The sequence below is a fragment of the Grus americana genome, chromosome 1, assembly GCF_028858705.1.
Source record: "Grus americana isolate bGruAme1 chromosome 1, bGruAme1.mat, whole genome shotgun sequence".
NCBI lineage: Eukaryota > Metazoa > Chordata > Aves > Gruiformes > Gruidae > Grus > Grus americana.
In genome coordinates this window covers 78,793,783-78,809,510 of record NC_072852.1, presented here as the reverse complement: position 1 = coordinate 78,809,510, position 15,728 = coordinate 78,793,783, and the positions used below count along the sequence as shown (strand labels likewise).

General features: G+C 44.3%; 1 protein-coding gene and 1 long non-coding RNA gene across 7 annotated transcripts in view; one reads left to right on the top strand and one right to left on the bottom strand.

The window, feature by feature from the left end:
* Positions 1-15,728, top strand: part of PHF21B (PHD finger protein 21B) — a 170,427-nt gene that overhangs the window by 94,514 nt on the left and 60,185 nt on the right. For 2 of the 3 annotated variants that reach the window (XM_054834555.1, XM_054834544.1), the window contains exon 4: positions 7,858-8,181. The exons of the other annotated variant lie outside the window; for it this stretch is intronic. In XM_054834555.1, the coding sequence (XP_054690530.1) occupies positions 7,858-8,181 (324 nt within the window). The remainder of the gene's footprint in view (positions 1-7,857; positions 8,182-15,728) is intronic. 3 annotated transcript variants of the gene reach the window in all.
* LOC129209725 (uncharacterized) lies at positions 4,517-8,000 on the bottom strand. 4 transcript variants are annotated; one of them, XR_008578176.1, is made up of 3 exons: positions 6,115-8,000; positions 5,906-6,010; positions 4,517-5,456 (listed from the first exon to the last, which is right to left on the bottom strand). It is a non-coding gene; the product is annotated as an uncharacterized LOC129209725 (long non-coding RNA). The 4 variants fall into 4 exon arrangements; XR_008578175.1 differs by having other exon boundaries at positions 5,906-6,262; positions 6,725-8,000; XR_008578178.1 differs by having other exon boundaries at positions 5,906-7,054; positions 7,701-8,000.

Genomic DNA, 15,728 nt, shown 5'->3' with positions numbered 1-15,728 from the left:
ATCCAGCCATCTGATAAAATAGGAAACCAACCACTCTTGCCTTGAAGATTTATTGGGAGGGGTTTATCCCACATGCATAATATTTAATTTTCTGGATGCATATATGCAGCGTATGTGCGAGCGGGCACACGTGTAACTCCATTGCAAGTTTTAAAAGCTCTGCTTCTGACAGAAAAGCGGGCTAATTAATAGGAGTAGGAGACAAAATGCCAGCTTGTAGATTTGTTTCCCCTGCAGAAATCGGCCCCCCTATTAGACTGCTCCTTCTTGATCTGATGTAACGAGAAGAGAGAGTCAGCTGTGAATCAAGCGCCTTGTTCTCATTTCCTTGATCATTGACATGGTTTGAGAGAGAGAAAGGAGGAGGGATTATTTGTGAGGTTATTAAAAAAAACCCACCCTAGCTCCCCCTCCTCCTCTCCTTCAAGATGCACAGGCACTTCCAGAATGTTCCATAATATGAATCTGACTTTTCTCATTAAATATCGTCCTCTTTTCCCCCCTACTCCTTGTTAGTTAAAAAGTGCTGTTTACAAGTCACTAAGCAGATAATTCCGAGCTTTGACGAGCGGATTGCCAGTTAGCAATACAGTTGAAAACGTGTTGTTTTTTTCAGTCAGCAAGCTGTTTAATGGTTTCAGAAATTAAAGGCTAATTGCACTTGAGCGAATATGTGTTTTTCTAAGCCCACTGTTACCATTATTAAGTATTTACCAGTTCGGAAAATTCTCTCTTTACATAAATCTGCTAATTTTTCATCGCTGCCCTGTCCTGGAAAGCAGCCCCGGCGAGAGTTTTGGCCACATCAGACTGATGAGCTGGGGTGGGGTTTTTCTGGTGCAACTTTAATCGTTCCCTGTCGTTGCCTTTCTGCGCGACGGTTTTGCTCACAGGATTGTACAAGTTCGTTCACGTTGTAAGAAAACTGCGTGCCAATATTCTCGTTACGATATCGAGGAGATAAGGAACTCGATTGTCTTCAGAGAATAAGTGAGAAATACCAGGGCAGATTTGGTAGCGGAAGAAGTTTAGCTTTTTTACGCTGCAGTATGCTTCTGCAATATATAAAATTGCTGATGTGTAGAAGAGCTTGGGAATGCTTCTAAACCAGATTTTTAATACCAATAATATTAATGGAAGCCTTTCCTGGAGAACGTGGCTGGTCAGGCAATCCAAAGCCATTGCACCTTAATGGAAAGACTGTTTCATTATTTCCTGGCATTTGCTTTCTTTCTAATTAATGTCATACACAGAAGGGGTAATCATTCAGCCATCTTTCTAGCTTAAAAAGAGTCAAAGATTAAAAAACAAACAATTACCCAATGTAATTAATTTGAGAGGGGATTTTGGGGGGTATGTTTGGAGGACGGGGGGGGTGTTCCCCTCTTCTGTTCCAGGCAGTGCTTGTCATTCTTTGGCAAGAACGACTAATTTATTGTCTGACTCTCCAATCTGGATTCGTACAGGGTGGCTTTCATTCCCTCCCCCGCCACCAAAACTCTTCTGATGTGCTGTGTATTTGTTTGGGAGGGGAAAGAGGAGGGGGGGGAAGGGAGGAGGTTATATGTTTCTGACCTGCTTTACTGCTTTTCAACCGAAAGTAAATTAATGCACACACTAGATTCCCCTCTGCTGTGCTGATTGGATCCTTGTGCCGATTAAATATTTCACACTGATAGAGGGACGCTGAAAGCACTCAGCTGGTAATGTGGTATGTACATCAGTGGTACAATAACTGACTTTCAGGTTAAAGTCAAACAAAACCCCCAGTTTGCTGCAGTTTTGATTAGAATGAGTTTCACTTTGAATTTAAATCCTTGAGCCTGCTGCAGCGATGGCTAATTAACTGAGATCTGATAGAGAGAAAGGAATACATTCTTACTTCTAATGACAGGCAGGCAGGAAGTTGTCAAAAAAAAAAAAAAAGAAGAGAAAGAAAAAGGAGAAGAAACCAACAGACAAAAGAAGCCTTAAAAAAAATAATAAAATGCTGAGATTGTACTTCAGCACACGTAAACCTTCCTGCCTGTGTTTCACACTCAGCCTCCTTCCGCTGAAAGTCCGCCCCTGGAAAGGCTGTTTCGATCGAGTCCCAGATTCCCTTCAGCTATTTTTTTTTAATCCTCCTGACAAAAACTAAACACCCGAGTTCCACCTAGTCGGGCAGTCGCTACCTCCTTCTTTATTAATTGCGCTTTTAGGGGGCTTCCTTTAGGAAAGGACAGGGGGATAGGGGTTTGCTGCACGGAGCAGCCGAGGGGGTGTCCGCAGAGGAGGATGAGGAGGAGGAAGGCTTCCCGCCCCCGGGTACCGCACATCATCCCTTGCCGCAGTCACCCTTCCCTGGGGGTCATTAAAAATACTTCTGTCTAGCAATTTCTCCTCCCTCCCCTGCTTTCTCCCCGTCCCTTCCCCCCGCCCCAGCTTGGGCGTTGTCGCAGGGAGAGCGCTTGCATCAAACTGACAGGTCATTTACCCAGAGATTGGCGGGAGGAACTACCCCAGCCTTCCTCCAAAACGCTCCTCCTCCTCCTCCTCGGTTGCACGTCTTGAACACCATTACATCAAAATTATGTGTGTTCAGAAACAGCGCATAAAACTTTTCCACGCAAGCGTCTTCATCCTTGGTTGTCTGAAAACATGTTTTAATGTCTTCTCTTTGGACACAGGCAACCCAGTGCAAAGGGAAGCATTTTTTGTGGGAGTCCAGGGATAAAATACCGACTGGGGAGCCTTTCGCCTCCATAAACATCCACCAGACTCCTGTGGGTGCCCGTGTATGTGTACATACGTATGCTCAGCCGAAGCCCTGCTCACTCCTGTTTCAGTGTGTAAAGTTACGCGGGTGGCTGGTTCGTGACTTAAGGCGCAGATCAGGCAGGATCAGCCGTGTATAGAAGTAGCAACTTGGAAATACGGAAGAAATACGTGGAAATTCATAGGATTGTACCCAAATCCTAAGACGCTATACGAAAGTGCCGTAGCTGTCCGCAATGCATTTGTGTGTTACCACCCTTTGAATATTAAATATTCCGTCGTTCAAGAGAATTTTATTGTGACAATTGAGTAAATGAACAGAGGTCACGGCCCTCATTGCTGGAGAAGTCTGTTCAGCTGTTTTGCATCCAGGGCTTTAGATTAGTGCCGAATGTTAAATTATTAATTGACAGGCCATCATTTTGGTTTGAAAGTGGATTGCCAGTCTTCTGCAAGCTAAATAAACTCTCAGGGTTATGCCAAATGTTTTCTCTTAGCCACGGGGCCACTAAGGAAAAGAGCTGATATTGCTCTGAAAACAATTGCAGTTTTTCACGGCGAAACTGCTTTGTCAGGAGAGCATCGTTCTAGAAAGATTAATGGACTGAAGTCTCTATCTACAGCATGTAGGTGTTAAAATATAAATGTGATGGACAGTGAATTTTAGGTCCTTTTTAAACAGGTCTCGTATTTTACTATGAAAATGTGAAGGTTTGTTGAGAGGCACGAGTCTGTTTTAAATCACTGCCGCAGCAAGAGAAGCCAGTAGCGGAGTATTCCCCTATTGTAGAACATGACATATTCTTGTTGGAGATGTACGTGCAAAGTAAAGTTGACATCAGATTGGTAAGGATTTGAAGAGGGGATGTAAGCTGCAGCAGAGTGAAAATGAAGGAACCGAAAGCTTCCAGTGAAAGCGATGCTGTCCGTGCGGAGTCTGGCCGGAGTCTGTGCGCACGTGGATGCGTGTACGTGTACCCCGTATTGCTCAGCGTGCGTATCACGACGGCACCGCCGCCTTCAAATCCCTTCTCCCCTTGCTCTTTCCATTTCTTTATTCACTAAACAGCGTGATTCGTGGTACGTGATGGGAGAAGTAGCATTTGCGTAACGGCTAGTAGGGAGGCTAAAAGCGTTGCCCGGTTGCCTTCTCACCTGCAAACCTTTACAGCAGAGACCCCGATAGAAAGGAGGGAGTGGGGAGAGGGCTCACGTGTACAAATAAATAGAAAGGTCAGAGTTATTTTGATACATATGGAAAAAATATTAGCTCTGCTTTGAATAGTTGAGACCGTGCCACGTACAAGATGGGAAATCATAAACAAGCGGCAGCTTTCCAGCACATTGTAGTGTGTTTGCATGTGACTGGCATACATATTTCAAACTCCGGTTTGCCCGTGGCATCCTGCAGTGAAAATGAAAGTTGTGTTGCTATTGAAAAGGCGCTGCTTCAAAATTGGTGTATTGTGAGGACTGTTATGCTGTGGATGAGAAGCGGCGACCTGCTTTCCAGCATTTAAAGCCAATATTTTTTTTTTATTATTATTTTCCCCCCCCTCTTTTGGCTCTTCCACTATATCAGCACATGTTTTCAGCTGCAGTGTCCAAAGCTTGCTTAGTTTCTTATTATTCATCATTCCAAAAGTGTCAGAGAATATGTTATGCTGACTGATTCTCAAAATGCAGATTTTCTCTCTCTTTAAAAACCAAAACTATTCTTTTAATTAATCTGGCAGAAATAGAATACAGCAGATGTAGGTTTTGTTGAGGATTTTTTTAATCTCTCATATCATAATCTTTGTTTCTGCCAACACTCCTTTATCAATGTCTTTATGGGGGTATAAAATAAAAATGGTCATTACAAAGAAAAACTGCATAATAGCTTGTCTCCTATGAACGTTAATCTGATTAAAGGGGTATTTTTGAAGTTTTGGTAGGTACATTTTCAGAAAATTACTAAATGAGACACAGAAGAGATGGTGTAGCTGCTTTTCCCAAACAGACAATTTTTCTGTAATTCTCTTTTGGAAGCTAATCTTGAGCACCTGATCCTTTGTATATGCTTCCATATTTAGTTTCTAAAATTTGCAGTTATTTAAATAAATTTAGCATAGCATTGTTCCCTGCGGAGATGACTGGCATGGGCCGATCGGTCCTTGCAAGCCTATCACAGAGACACATTTTTTTCTTGGATTTACTTAGAAAAGCCCCAAAACCTATATGAAAATGAAAGTTTTCCATTAGGAGACAAGTGTTCAATTTTAAAAGCATTCAATATTTATCTCAGATCAGACTGAAACAAGCAGTAACCCTTATTTCCTTAGCTTTTTTGGTCACATACATCTGAATAGAGAGTTTTGTCAGTTTATTAGGAAGATACGCACACACATCACGTACAGACACGCAAAACTAACTCACTGTTAATGCATATAGGAGAACAGTGGAAATGCATTGATGGTAGTTTGAGTAGTGAAATTTGTTGCTTGTCTGTTTGTTTGTTTCCAGCATTTCTACTTTTGTAATTCTTGGTACAGTTTCCTCCTTTGGAACAAGATAAAAAGCAATTACTTGCTATTGAATTGTGGCAGGAAAGTCATAATCTCTTTCTGCTTCTTTACTTGCCTTTTCCACCCAGCTACCAAGTATTGTATGGGATCGTGGAGTTTTGTTTGTTTGGATCTTTTCTGTTGCTGAATCGCCTGAGGGAAAAGTAAAGCTGTTACATTAGAATATTACATATTAGAAATTGCATTTAAGTGAAAATCTGAAAACAGTATAGTAACAGTATTTCTGTAAGAAGTTTTTCATTCGGTAATCAAAATACATTTCTGAGGACAGATATTAAAATATAATTCAATACCTATCAGGCACCTATCATCATGGATCACGAATGCTCTTAGTTCCACATTAAAAAAAAAAAAAAAGAAACCCTGGTGCTGCTGACGTCAACAGCAAACCTGTGGTTGTCTGCAGCAGAGCTAGGATTTCACTCCTGGACTAACTCCAGTTAGGTAACGGATTTATAGCACTGTAACCAAGTACCGCATTTTCTGACAGTCTGTGAGCTTTTCGAGTTTTTCACATGACGGAAATCAAAACCAAAATACAACTACAAAGCTGAACCTTTAATCTGAAAGCTTTGGGTTACCGTATAGGTTAAAAAGGCGCTGCGCGAGGAGGTTTTCAGTAGAGTCGGGGAGAGGTAGTGTTCAGCTCTCCCACACGCAGTCATTTTGCATCTGTAGCAACATACCTGTACAAGGAACACCAGTGGAAAACCGTACTACAACGAAACAGAAAATAATCATTTCATAGAATTTTGTCATGAGCAACTTTTTCCACCTCCACAAAACGCACCTGAGCTTCTTGGCTTTCACTTGAGTACTTTTAAACTAACAGACAGGTGTAGTTCTGGACTGAAAGAAAAGTTAGTTCCTCTTCAAGACATCCACGACATGCAACAGCATGGTTTAAGGAAAATATTGCCTATGCTTCCTTGGAATGACTGTTAGGATAATGGAGAAAGAAAGGTAAAGGCAAAACCAAACAAAACTTAAAACAATTTATATGAAGTCATGATTACTAGAGTAAGTCTGACAAAGTGATTTCTTTATATTAAAATATGAAGTACGTATCTCTGATAAAGTGCATGCTTGATTTTTCACATAAATACAAAAACTACATACAGTTCCTGGAGCAAACATATTTGACAATTAAGGCTTTACAGCCTTAAAGTGTGCAACGTGTTTAAAGGTAAGGAGGAAGGTATTAGAAGTCAGGTAGTTTTGTACAAGGCTTCTACTTTATGCCCAGAATTAAGAGTTTCCAGCCTTGATTCTGGAAAGAACTAAGCATGTCTGTGACTTTATATATATACACACATATATACATATACACACACAGAGTATTTTAAACAAGTGAAGTTGACAACAAACTGCTTAATGACTTTAATAGTACAGCAGCAGACCTAGGCAGGCGGCGAAGTTTCCTGAAAGGCGACATGTTAGATGTAATGGCAACGCAGCAGAGAGGATCGGACAGCGAATAGTTAAACATGGGCAGAAGTCTTTGCAGGATTAAGTAGCTTTGATACAGACTCTTGTAAAAATGAAATGGTTAATACTTCAAAGCATCAAAAGAGTCTTGAACCAGGATATTTTTTTCCGCATACACCTAACCTGCCTAAGCAGCTTCTGAGATGATTCAAAGTGCAATAACTTTATAGAAGTTTTTTTCTTTCCAAAAGTGAGCATTTTACGTAGACACTGGTGTTCACCATATGGCAACTTCACAGTGCCTACAGAAAACTCAAATACAAGTCTTGTAAGAGATACTGTAAATAGATCATGATCAATGCATTCCTATTACAGATGACAGAATAGCCACCCTGTAGCAATTTAAAAGTACAGCTGTTAAGAAAAACAGAGAACTGTCAGTTAAAACGGCGCTACAGAAAAAAGATAGCTTGGGGAAAAAAAAAAAAAAAAAGAAAAAACCCAACAAACCAAACAAACCCCAAAACACTGGGAAAATAGTGGAAGTTTGTGAGGAAAAAAAAAACAAGTTAAAGGGGAAACCAAAATATGACTCCAAAGTCAGTCAGGGTGAAAGACCACGAGAAGTAAGCGAGCGCTGGAGGGAGGCGAGCACGTGTAATGGAAATTTCAGCCCAGTGGGAAAGAAAGTTGAAAATAACATTCTTTACGTCTAAAAGCCTTTTATTATTAATTAAAGCTGCAGTATTATCTAGACCTATACCTGGATCATTAGTTCCGGGCATAAACAGATGCCAAAGGGAAAAAAAAAAGAAAAAAAAAAAAAAAAAGACTTTGACCCCCCCCCGAGTGAAACCCCACGTTCCCGGGCGAGTAGGGGAAGCCCAGCCTTTCCCTGCCCGCCGCCTGCCCCTCCAAGGAGAAAACCGCCCAAGAAAATGAACCCACATCCGCGCTGGCGGGGCCGAGCCCGGCAGGGCAGCTCCAGCCGCGGGAGCTCGGCCGGCCGGGGGGCAGAGCGGCGGCGGGGGCCGGGGGGCCGGGGTCCAGCTGCAGCCCGGCGGGTGACGATGCCGCTTCTCTCTCCCCTTCTCTCCCCCGGCAGAAGCTGGCGGTGCGGAGCTGCCCCGCGGCCGTGCTGGTGGGCAGCGGCGCCAGCGGCAGCGCCAAGCCCGGCGGCGTCCCGGCTCTCCTCAAGGCACCCGGCGGCGGCGGCGGCGGGAGCCCCAGCGGCAGCCCCGGGCAGAGCCTGGCCATCTCCGTCCTGCCGGCCAAGGCTCCCATCGCGATGGTCACGGCGCACCTCAACGGCGGGCTGGGCTGCAGCGCCGCGGGCGTGGAGCCCCCGCAGAGCGCCCCCATCAACCTGCAGACCACGGCCAAGCTGGTCGGCGCCCGCCGGCCGCCCGAGCTCGGCTCCAACGCCCAGGTAACGCCGGGCGGGCGGGCGGTGCGCTCCGGGCTCCGCCGCCGCGGGGGGCGGGAGGGGCGGGCGGGGGCGGGGCCGGCGCCCCGACGGGGCGGGGAGGGGCGGCTGCTGGCGGGGGCGGGGGGGAGGCTGCGAGGAGATGGGGGGCGTGGGGGCTCCGGGTGGTGTCAGGGCTACGAGGGGGTGCCGGGGGGGGGGGTGGGGGGGAGACCTGCCCCTTCCTCCAAGTGCCCTCGGGGCGCGGAGACTCGCCCCGCTGCCCTGGAGGGGGGAGGGCTTCTCCCTCTGGTGCTATGGGGACCCTCCGCCCCACAGCTGCTGTGGGTATTTGCTCTCTTGGGGGGTACGGGGACTCCCCAGCCCTGCCCGGGGCGCTGAGCAGGCTGGGGAGCGGGGAGCTGAGCTGAAGCACGGGGCTGCGGGTGTCCGGCGGGTTTGGGGGACAGACGAGGCCCCCCCACCTTGACAGCGTGGACGGGACACGGGCCCTGGTCGAGGAGAGCAGCGCTGAGCAGAGGGGAGTTGACTGCCTCTTGTTGCTTGCCCCTAGTCGCCCACCTTCTGTGGCTACTTTTCTGATTAAGAAGCAGTTCTTAAAAACAGCTAGGTACGCGTGAAGAAATGTCGGCTGCCAATTGTGAGCTTAGCCGCTGCTTGTGGGGATGGGGGATGTCCGGGCTGTGCCCTCGTTTCGGGTGTCCTTGGTGTGGTGCCGGTCCCTTCCCTCACTTAGGGAGAGGGAACAAAAGCACAAACTGCATGGCTGTTGCCTCCAGGTGTGGATGTATGTATACGTTTAATGCTTATGTTCACAGTAATCTAAATATGTAATAAACGGATTGAATTAGTGAAAGGAGGGCAAAAGAGGATGGAGTGCTCTTTGCCAGACGTGTTGTTTTGTGCAGTCTGTTTACAGCCACAAAAGAGAAGTTTTTACTCCAGTCGTGGTGTGTGTCAAGAGAGGGAGATGATGCTGGTGAAGTTAAAATGTGAAGAAAGTGACAAAGCCTTCCTAAAACTTTGGAGAAGAGGATGTAAACTATTATTGCTAACATTGGAAATGTGGATTTCTTTTCTACTTTCTGCACATAGAGGCTGTGGTAGTCTGGTTTTGTTCTTTATTTCCCCTTCACAAGCTCAGGATATGAATCTAATAGTCAGGAAAGAAGAACACAATATGGATAAGGGCCACAGGCAACCTGTACCTGAAGACGTTTGTAAATCAAGGTTATGTTGGAACACATAAGGCTTTTTAATACCCAGGAAGCCCCTTCCTAAACATCGGACAGGGAATGACCGTCACCTGCTGCATCCGCTAACAAACGGGAAAGCACATCCAGCCACTTCGGGAACCAAATCATCCTGTCACTTTTTGTGGAGAAATGGTGTTGTCTTTAGCTGTTACACTAAAGTAGCTGTGTGGGGAATTCGATTCTGAACCTCTGTTCTCTATTCATGCTGGGTAATTTCCTTTATTGAAGGTGTTGTTTATGCTTTATTGAAAAGATACTTGAAGCTATCCCAGTAGATATTTCTTAGAATCCCAGAAAATAACTATATAAATGATAATCATATAAAAGATAAAAGTTTCAATGTTTCAGTGGTCTATCATTTTGCGAAGGACTGTCTTTTTCTGTCACTGTCAGGAGCCATAGGAAGAAAAGAATCAAAACAGTGAAGGAAGAAGCTTGAAATAACATTCAATGTATTTATCCTGAATAGTGAAATAACAGCCCTGGTTGGAACAGTTGGCTGCAAACATGTAACTTCTGCAAGTGTTGTTAGAGGGAAAGACTTTCTAACCTGGTAAGCTGGCGAGCTGTTGAATTATCCGGGGTGCTTCCCATTTATCTTTTCAAAAGGGCAAACGGGTCCCACTGCCACCTTCCACGTCCCCGGCCGGGCTGCAGTCAGCGGCGTGTTGCAACCTGCTGGAGCAAAGCACTGACGCTCGTGCACATGTTTCTGTCCTGTGTTCTCTCGAACCTGAAACAGCATTTGCCCTGGCATTACAACTTTTCTCGCAGAGAACAGCTTAATTTTAAGCAGAAGCTGGCTGTTACTGGAATAGCATGGGAATATTGTCCAGCATTTGGGGTTTGCCTTGGTTGTGCTAGAGGAAGAGGTCCAGTGGTTTTTTTTTAGAAATGTCTTCGCATTGCAAGTTTTCAGCAACTGTAGTTTTGTGATTTAGTATCTCTGATTATGTTAGTAATTTATGGAAGAAGAAGCTGATCAATGGCAAGTTTCTGAGGCAGAGGACTATAGCAGTTTCATCTTTTGAGAACAGTCAGCAGACATGGATAAAAACAATTAGATATATTGAATTGTAAATGTAAAAAAATGCAAGCTGACCTTTGGTCCTAAGCTGTCGGGAAGCTTAGTGCTGGATTGCATGTTAATTATCACTCCTCTGCCCAAATTAAATTTGTTTTGCAAGGTTTCTTTTTCTGGTCCAATGAAAAAAAAAAATCTATTCTTGCTTCATGCCCAGTATTCTTGATTGTTCCCAGAGTGGGGATTACAAACCAATAGCGGTAACACCTTAGCTACTAGCACCGTAGTGTCAGAGGGAAATTTCATTGTTGACATTTATTAATAAGCATTTATTTTTTCTTTTTTTTTTTTTTGGTGGTGTTGTTATGGCTCGAAAAAGTATTTTTTTCTGCTGTAATGTATGAAGTTTGTGAGATGGAGGGTAATGACAGCTTTCTGCAAACTGGGTTAAGGTGGCAAGCTGATAGTAGTAAATGAGATTATTGGTGTAGTGTAGCCTATTCCTCTGCATCTGCAAAGTGAGGGAGAGGGCAAGGGCATGAAATGTAATGTTACGAGTTTCTGAACAGTGGTTTCTGCTCGAAAGCATTTAAGGGATCAGGATGTGCATACGGTCATCTCGAGTGGTATCTAGCAGGAAGAATGAAATGCTAAATGAAACTCAGCAGAAAAAAATAGGGCATCAAACACTATAATCTAAATACAGAACTTTCAAATATAGATAGGATTAAATGTAAGTTTGTTACAGAATTTTCATTTGGGCAGCTGCGTGTCAGCACTTTCATCTTAGGCTGTTGTTTACCCAGCAGATTTTTAAAGTGATTTTTGAAACGTCGTTGACTGTAATGGAAGCCGTATCTGCGTTGAAAAAAGTGCCTAAATAAATGCATGCATAACAGATACCAGAGGATTGCCTGGATATTTATCACATGTTTTATTAGAAGCAGGAAACGTTGCGATATTAACAAAGATTGAAATCTGTAAGCATTGGAAATCTTGAGCTCCAGAAGCTAGCGCTAGGTCCACACTATTCCTTGGCAGCCTTTCGGCATCAGTCCTGCGTATGAAGACATGACTGATGGAGCCACATTGATGAAAGCGTACGTGCAGGGATGTCGTGAGTACAGCTCTTTCTCCTGCTTGGAGAAATGAAGCTTAGAGCTTCATTTGGATGATCTGGAGCAAGTTATGTTGGCAAAAGCAGTATTTTGCTGGCAAAAGCAGTATTTTGCTGGCATAAGCTGAATTTTGCTGGCATACGCTGTATACACGCCAGGAGTGCTTTGCCTTCAGAGAATAGCTGTTGCTATTCTGTGTAGAGAATGCCCTAGAGCTACTGGATAGGTGCAGGATATCAGCATGCCTGTACCTACAAAGCACTCTTGGTATAAAGAGATTTTCATATAAACCTCTCAAATTATATTTTTTTATTGTAATTGTGTTTATGTGGTATTTGCTATCCTAGCCACCATTTCCTGACTGAAAGCAGGATCTGAGGTTGCTTTGCTGAAGGACAAAGTCCCATCTGCTGTGCTGGAACAATGTACTGGGTAAAGAAAATGCCCCTCTGCTACCTCCTCATTCTCTACTGAATAGCAACACTGAGGGCCAGCAGGCATCCCAGAACCTGATTTGGGGAAAGCAGAAAGCCTTTTGGCCGTTTGAAAGACACTTGGATCAGCCGGCCATTGGGAGAACGAGCACAGGGCGGGGAATACAGCTGTCAGACCCCTCGGCTGCTTTTCAGGAGCCGTGGTGAAAGAAAAAAGCACTGGAAGGGCATATCTGGGCCGTGAAGCACCACAACACAGGCACACAAGTTGCTCCGCAGGATCGTGGGGCAGAGTGGTTCTGCAGGGGTCGTCGTGTCCTGGAAGCGGCACACTGGGTAGTGCTCAAGGCAACCCTTGCCTCTCGGGCAGCTCCACTTCTCTAGTTCCAGAGAGACGTCGTTTGCAGCCAGCTTAGCGCGCTCTGCACAGCCCGGCGTTGCTGGCTTTGCTCACCCGTGACCCTGGGGTGAGAGTGCTGCCAGAGCTGGCTCTCGCTTTGTCAGCATAAACAGTATTCTCTGTGCATACCGGTCGTGTGCTGTATGCGCGCCGGTCGCCCACCCTAAGTCCCAGAGGCTTCTAGAGTGCAAAGTAGGTACTAGGTGCAGGAACGTTTGGATACAGCTGTAATCAAAGAACCGTCTCTTTCCTGGTGTGATGCTCTGTCCCCCGTTACTCTATGCCGCTCTTAGAAAACATCTTAGCGAGGCACTGACTGCCTGTCCGTCAGGAGTCCACAAGGAACAGCGTAAAATCTGCCTCCTGCTCCTCTCCATGCTTTCCTTCCCACTCGTGTGTTCCCTGGGTCAGCTGGAGGAAAGTTCGGCAAGCTTCCCCGTGCACAGGTGCTGTTGCGTCCTGGGGCTTGTCTATACAGGGAGGTTATTTCAAAGTAAAATACAGTATGAGGATTTATAGTGCTATAAATTCTTGGCAAGATAGTAAACTGTTCTCCACAAATGCTTCATTAACTCCACAGCTCAAAGAACTACTTGTATCCATGTTTAGATTGAGCAGGCTACATGGGTGTCCATTTTTTTTTTCAGGAAACAGTGACTTTTATACGGATAGCAGGATGCTCATATATACTTCTTAGCTATCTGTATATTCAGTTTACTAGAAAAAAATGCATTCCAGAAGTTTAAGAACATACCTCTGCTTGTGATGGCCATTTTTCAGAATAATTTATTTGTAGAATGATTTATTACCTTTCTCTTCACCAACCCACTTAATGTGCTCCACTCTGCGCTCTGTAAAAGTGCTTCCTCCATAATTGGAAATCCACCTGCGTGTATGACTAAGTCTTTTTGGCTTTTATTTATTATTTGTATTGCAGTTGTACTTAGAGGTATTATTTATAGATATTTTTATCTGTATTGGTTATGTGGCTATATATAGCTTTTTTTTTCTACGATCCACGTTACCACAGTGTCTGAGTACATGGCAATAGTTAATTTGTCCTCGCAATATGGAGTTGTTATGACTAAGGTGCTATTATCCCACGTTTTGCTGTTGGAAAACTGAGAAATAAAGGATCCATTTATACTTCTTCACAGGAAGCTCCCAAGAGTTGCCTTAGGCAGGGTCCCTCTATTGGCAGCCACACTACTGGCCTTTTTGATCATTTTGAGAATGCCTCAGACATGTCCATGCTGTGCATGGTGTCCTGGGGAACAAGAACTGTCCCACAAGTCCTTGGAGCATGCTGTGGTGCCTTTTAGCTCTTGCCACAGCTCTTTACTCATCTGCCTCATAGTTACTTCTTGATCTGCTGCTCAGTCTTCAGCACCAGTATGCCGAGATGCAGGTGGAAATGAGAACTAGGGAGCACAGGGAAGGACAAAAGAAAGATCCAGAGGCTCTGCATAGGTCTAGGGAAGGGGAAAAATGAAGACATTGCATTTCGAGTTATGAATACCACGGTCATTTTGGCAATCTACAGAAGGACCAGCAGTCTTGTTGGCATCAGAAGTTTTACCAGGCTGTCTGTAATGTACCAAAAAAATCATTGCGTATCTGGAGTCCATGACTTCTGGTCTTACCGTCACACCAGTTATATCCTTCTCCAGGTATGGGTTGAACAGCAACGGCTTATGAATTTCAAGATGTTGAAGAGTTGTGTTGAGGGCTTACTTGAGCTTCATTTTATCTGGCACTGTGCTGGTTTCTGGATGTCTCTCCTGGAGGAACAGAGCAATGACTGCTCTGTGTGGGTGACAGTTCCTATTGACTTTCCCCAAATTGTGCTGTTTTTTACGATCTCCCTAAATGTGAAATGGGGGCTGGGTCTGCTGAGGCCAAATTAACACTCTGAGCGATCTGCTTCTGCCAGTTTATGAGGGCAACTTGGTGCGGTAACAGTGTTCTATTAGAAATAACAATGCAGGATAGAACTACAGAGAAAGCCTGCGGCAGGAAGATTTTGAACAGGCAGGCCCAAGGATGAGATGGTTGTGGTACTGCCCATCTGTCATGCCCATGGGTTCATAAACCAGAGTTACTGCAGACAGAGGAATTCTGAAGTATGGTCCTAGTAGACAGTGTTAGAGGAACCTACGGAGATCTCCTGAGGACCAAAATCCTTCTCTGGGATCCCACTTGAGCTGCTGTGAAGAATAGTAACATAGGTAGGGAATTCTATATTGAGAACTTTGCAGAGATTACAACAGGCAGAGGTGGAGACTGAGACTCTCTGAAGTAGTCCCTGTCCTAAATCCCATTGGAAATTCTTCTTGTGGGGACACACAGATGCCCTAATAGGGCAGAGAGTTGAAGCAGAGTCTTATTAGCACGTTAACTACTTGATTAGCCTTCCTGTTTGGTCTCCATGGCAGACACTGAAGGCATACCTGTTGGAGGGAGCGTCTGCTAAAGAGCATATAATGCAAGCAGGCAAGACAAAATTTGTGGGGGAATCAGAGTGCAGAGAGATGAAGTGAATTCTGGGGTCACAGTGCAGGAGAGAGCCCCGATTCATCCGTCACAGTCCTACTTTTCGTCCAGTGGACCGCACCTCTCAGGCTTTCAGAAGGGTGTCAGCCACACCATGGGTATGAGTACGAGAAAGACATTGGGTTATTTTATAAATATATATTTTATATAAATATAAATTATTTATATAGAAATATATATCACATATATTTTTTCTATAATGTAATATATTGTACAATAATTTATATTATTTTATATCTCCTGCATCATTCTTTGATAGCTTTAAGGCAAGTTATCTTCAGGAGATAAGTGTAAATGTAGAAGAAGAGAGGTGGCTCAGCCAAATGAAATTGAAAATAATAATAAAGATAATAAAGAAAAAGACGAGGAGAGAGAGAGAGAACCCCAAGGATTCACAGCCCCGCACACCATCCAGTGATCCATTCTGTCATTGGGGCTTTACTAACTTTTAACTCTATCTTTAGAATATTGTAAAGAGCATGGTAATTTTAGGAGATGGATTATAGAGTATGTGTGACAGATTCTGCTTGTATTTACACCATCTTAGTTGTAGGTTTATTAAGGGAGGTACATGAATTTACTCCATATTTAAATATGGGTAGTTAAGAGCAGGATTTGGCCTTACTACTCTGATATATACCGCGTAAAAGCACTTTAAATTTTGTATTTCTTGCTAAATAGCATAAAATTACATCCTTTCAGGTTAATTAAACTGTTTTGCGATGCTGGTTGCTGTTGATGGGATATTTAAATGTCAGAGTCAGA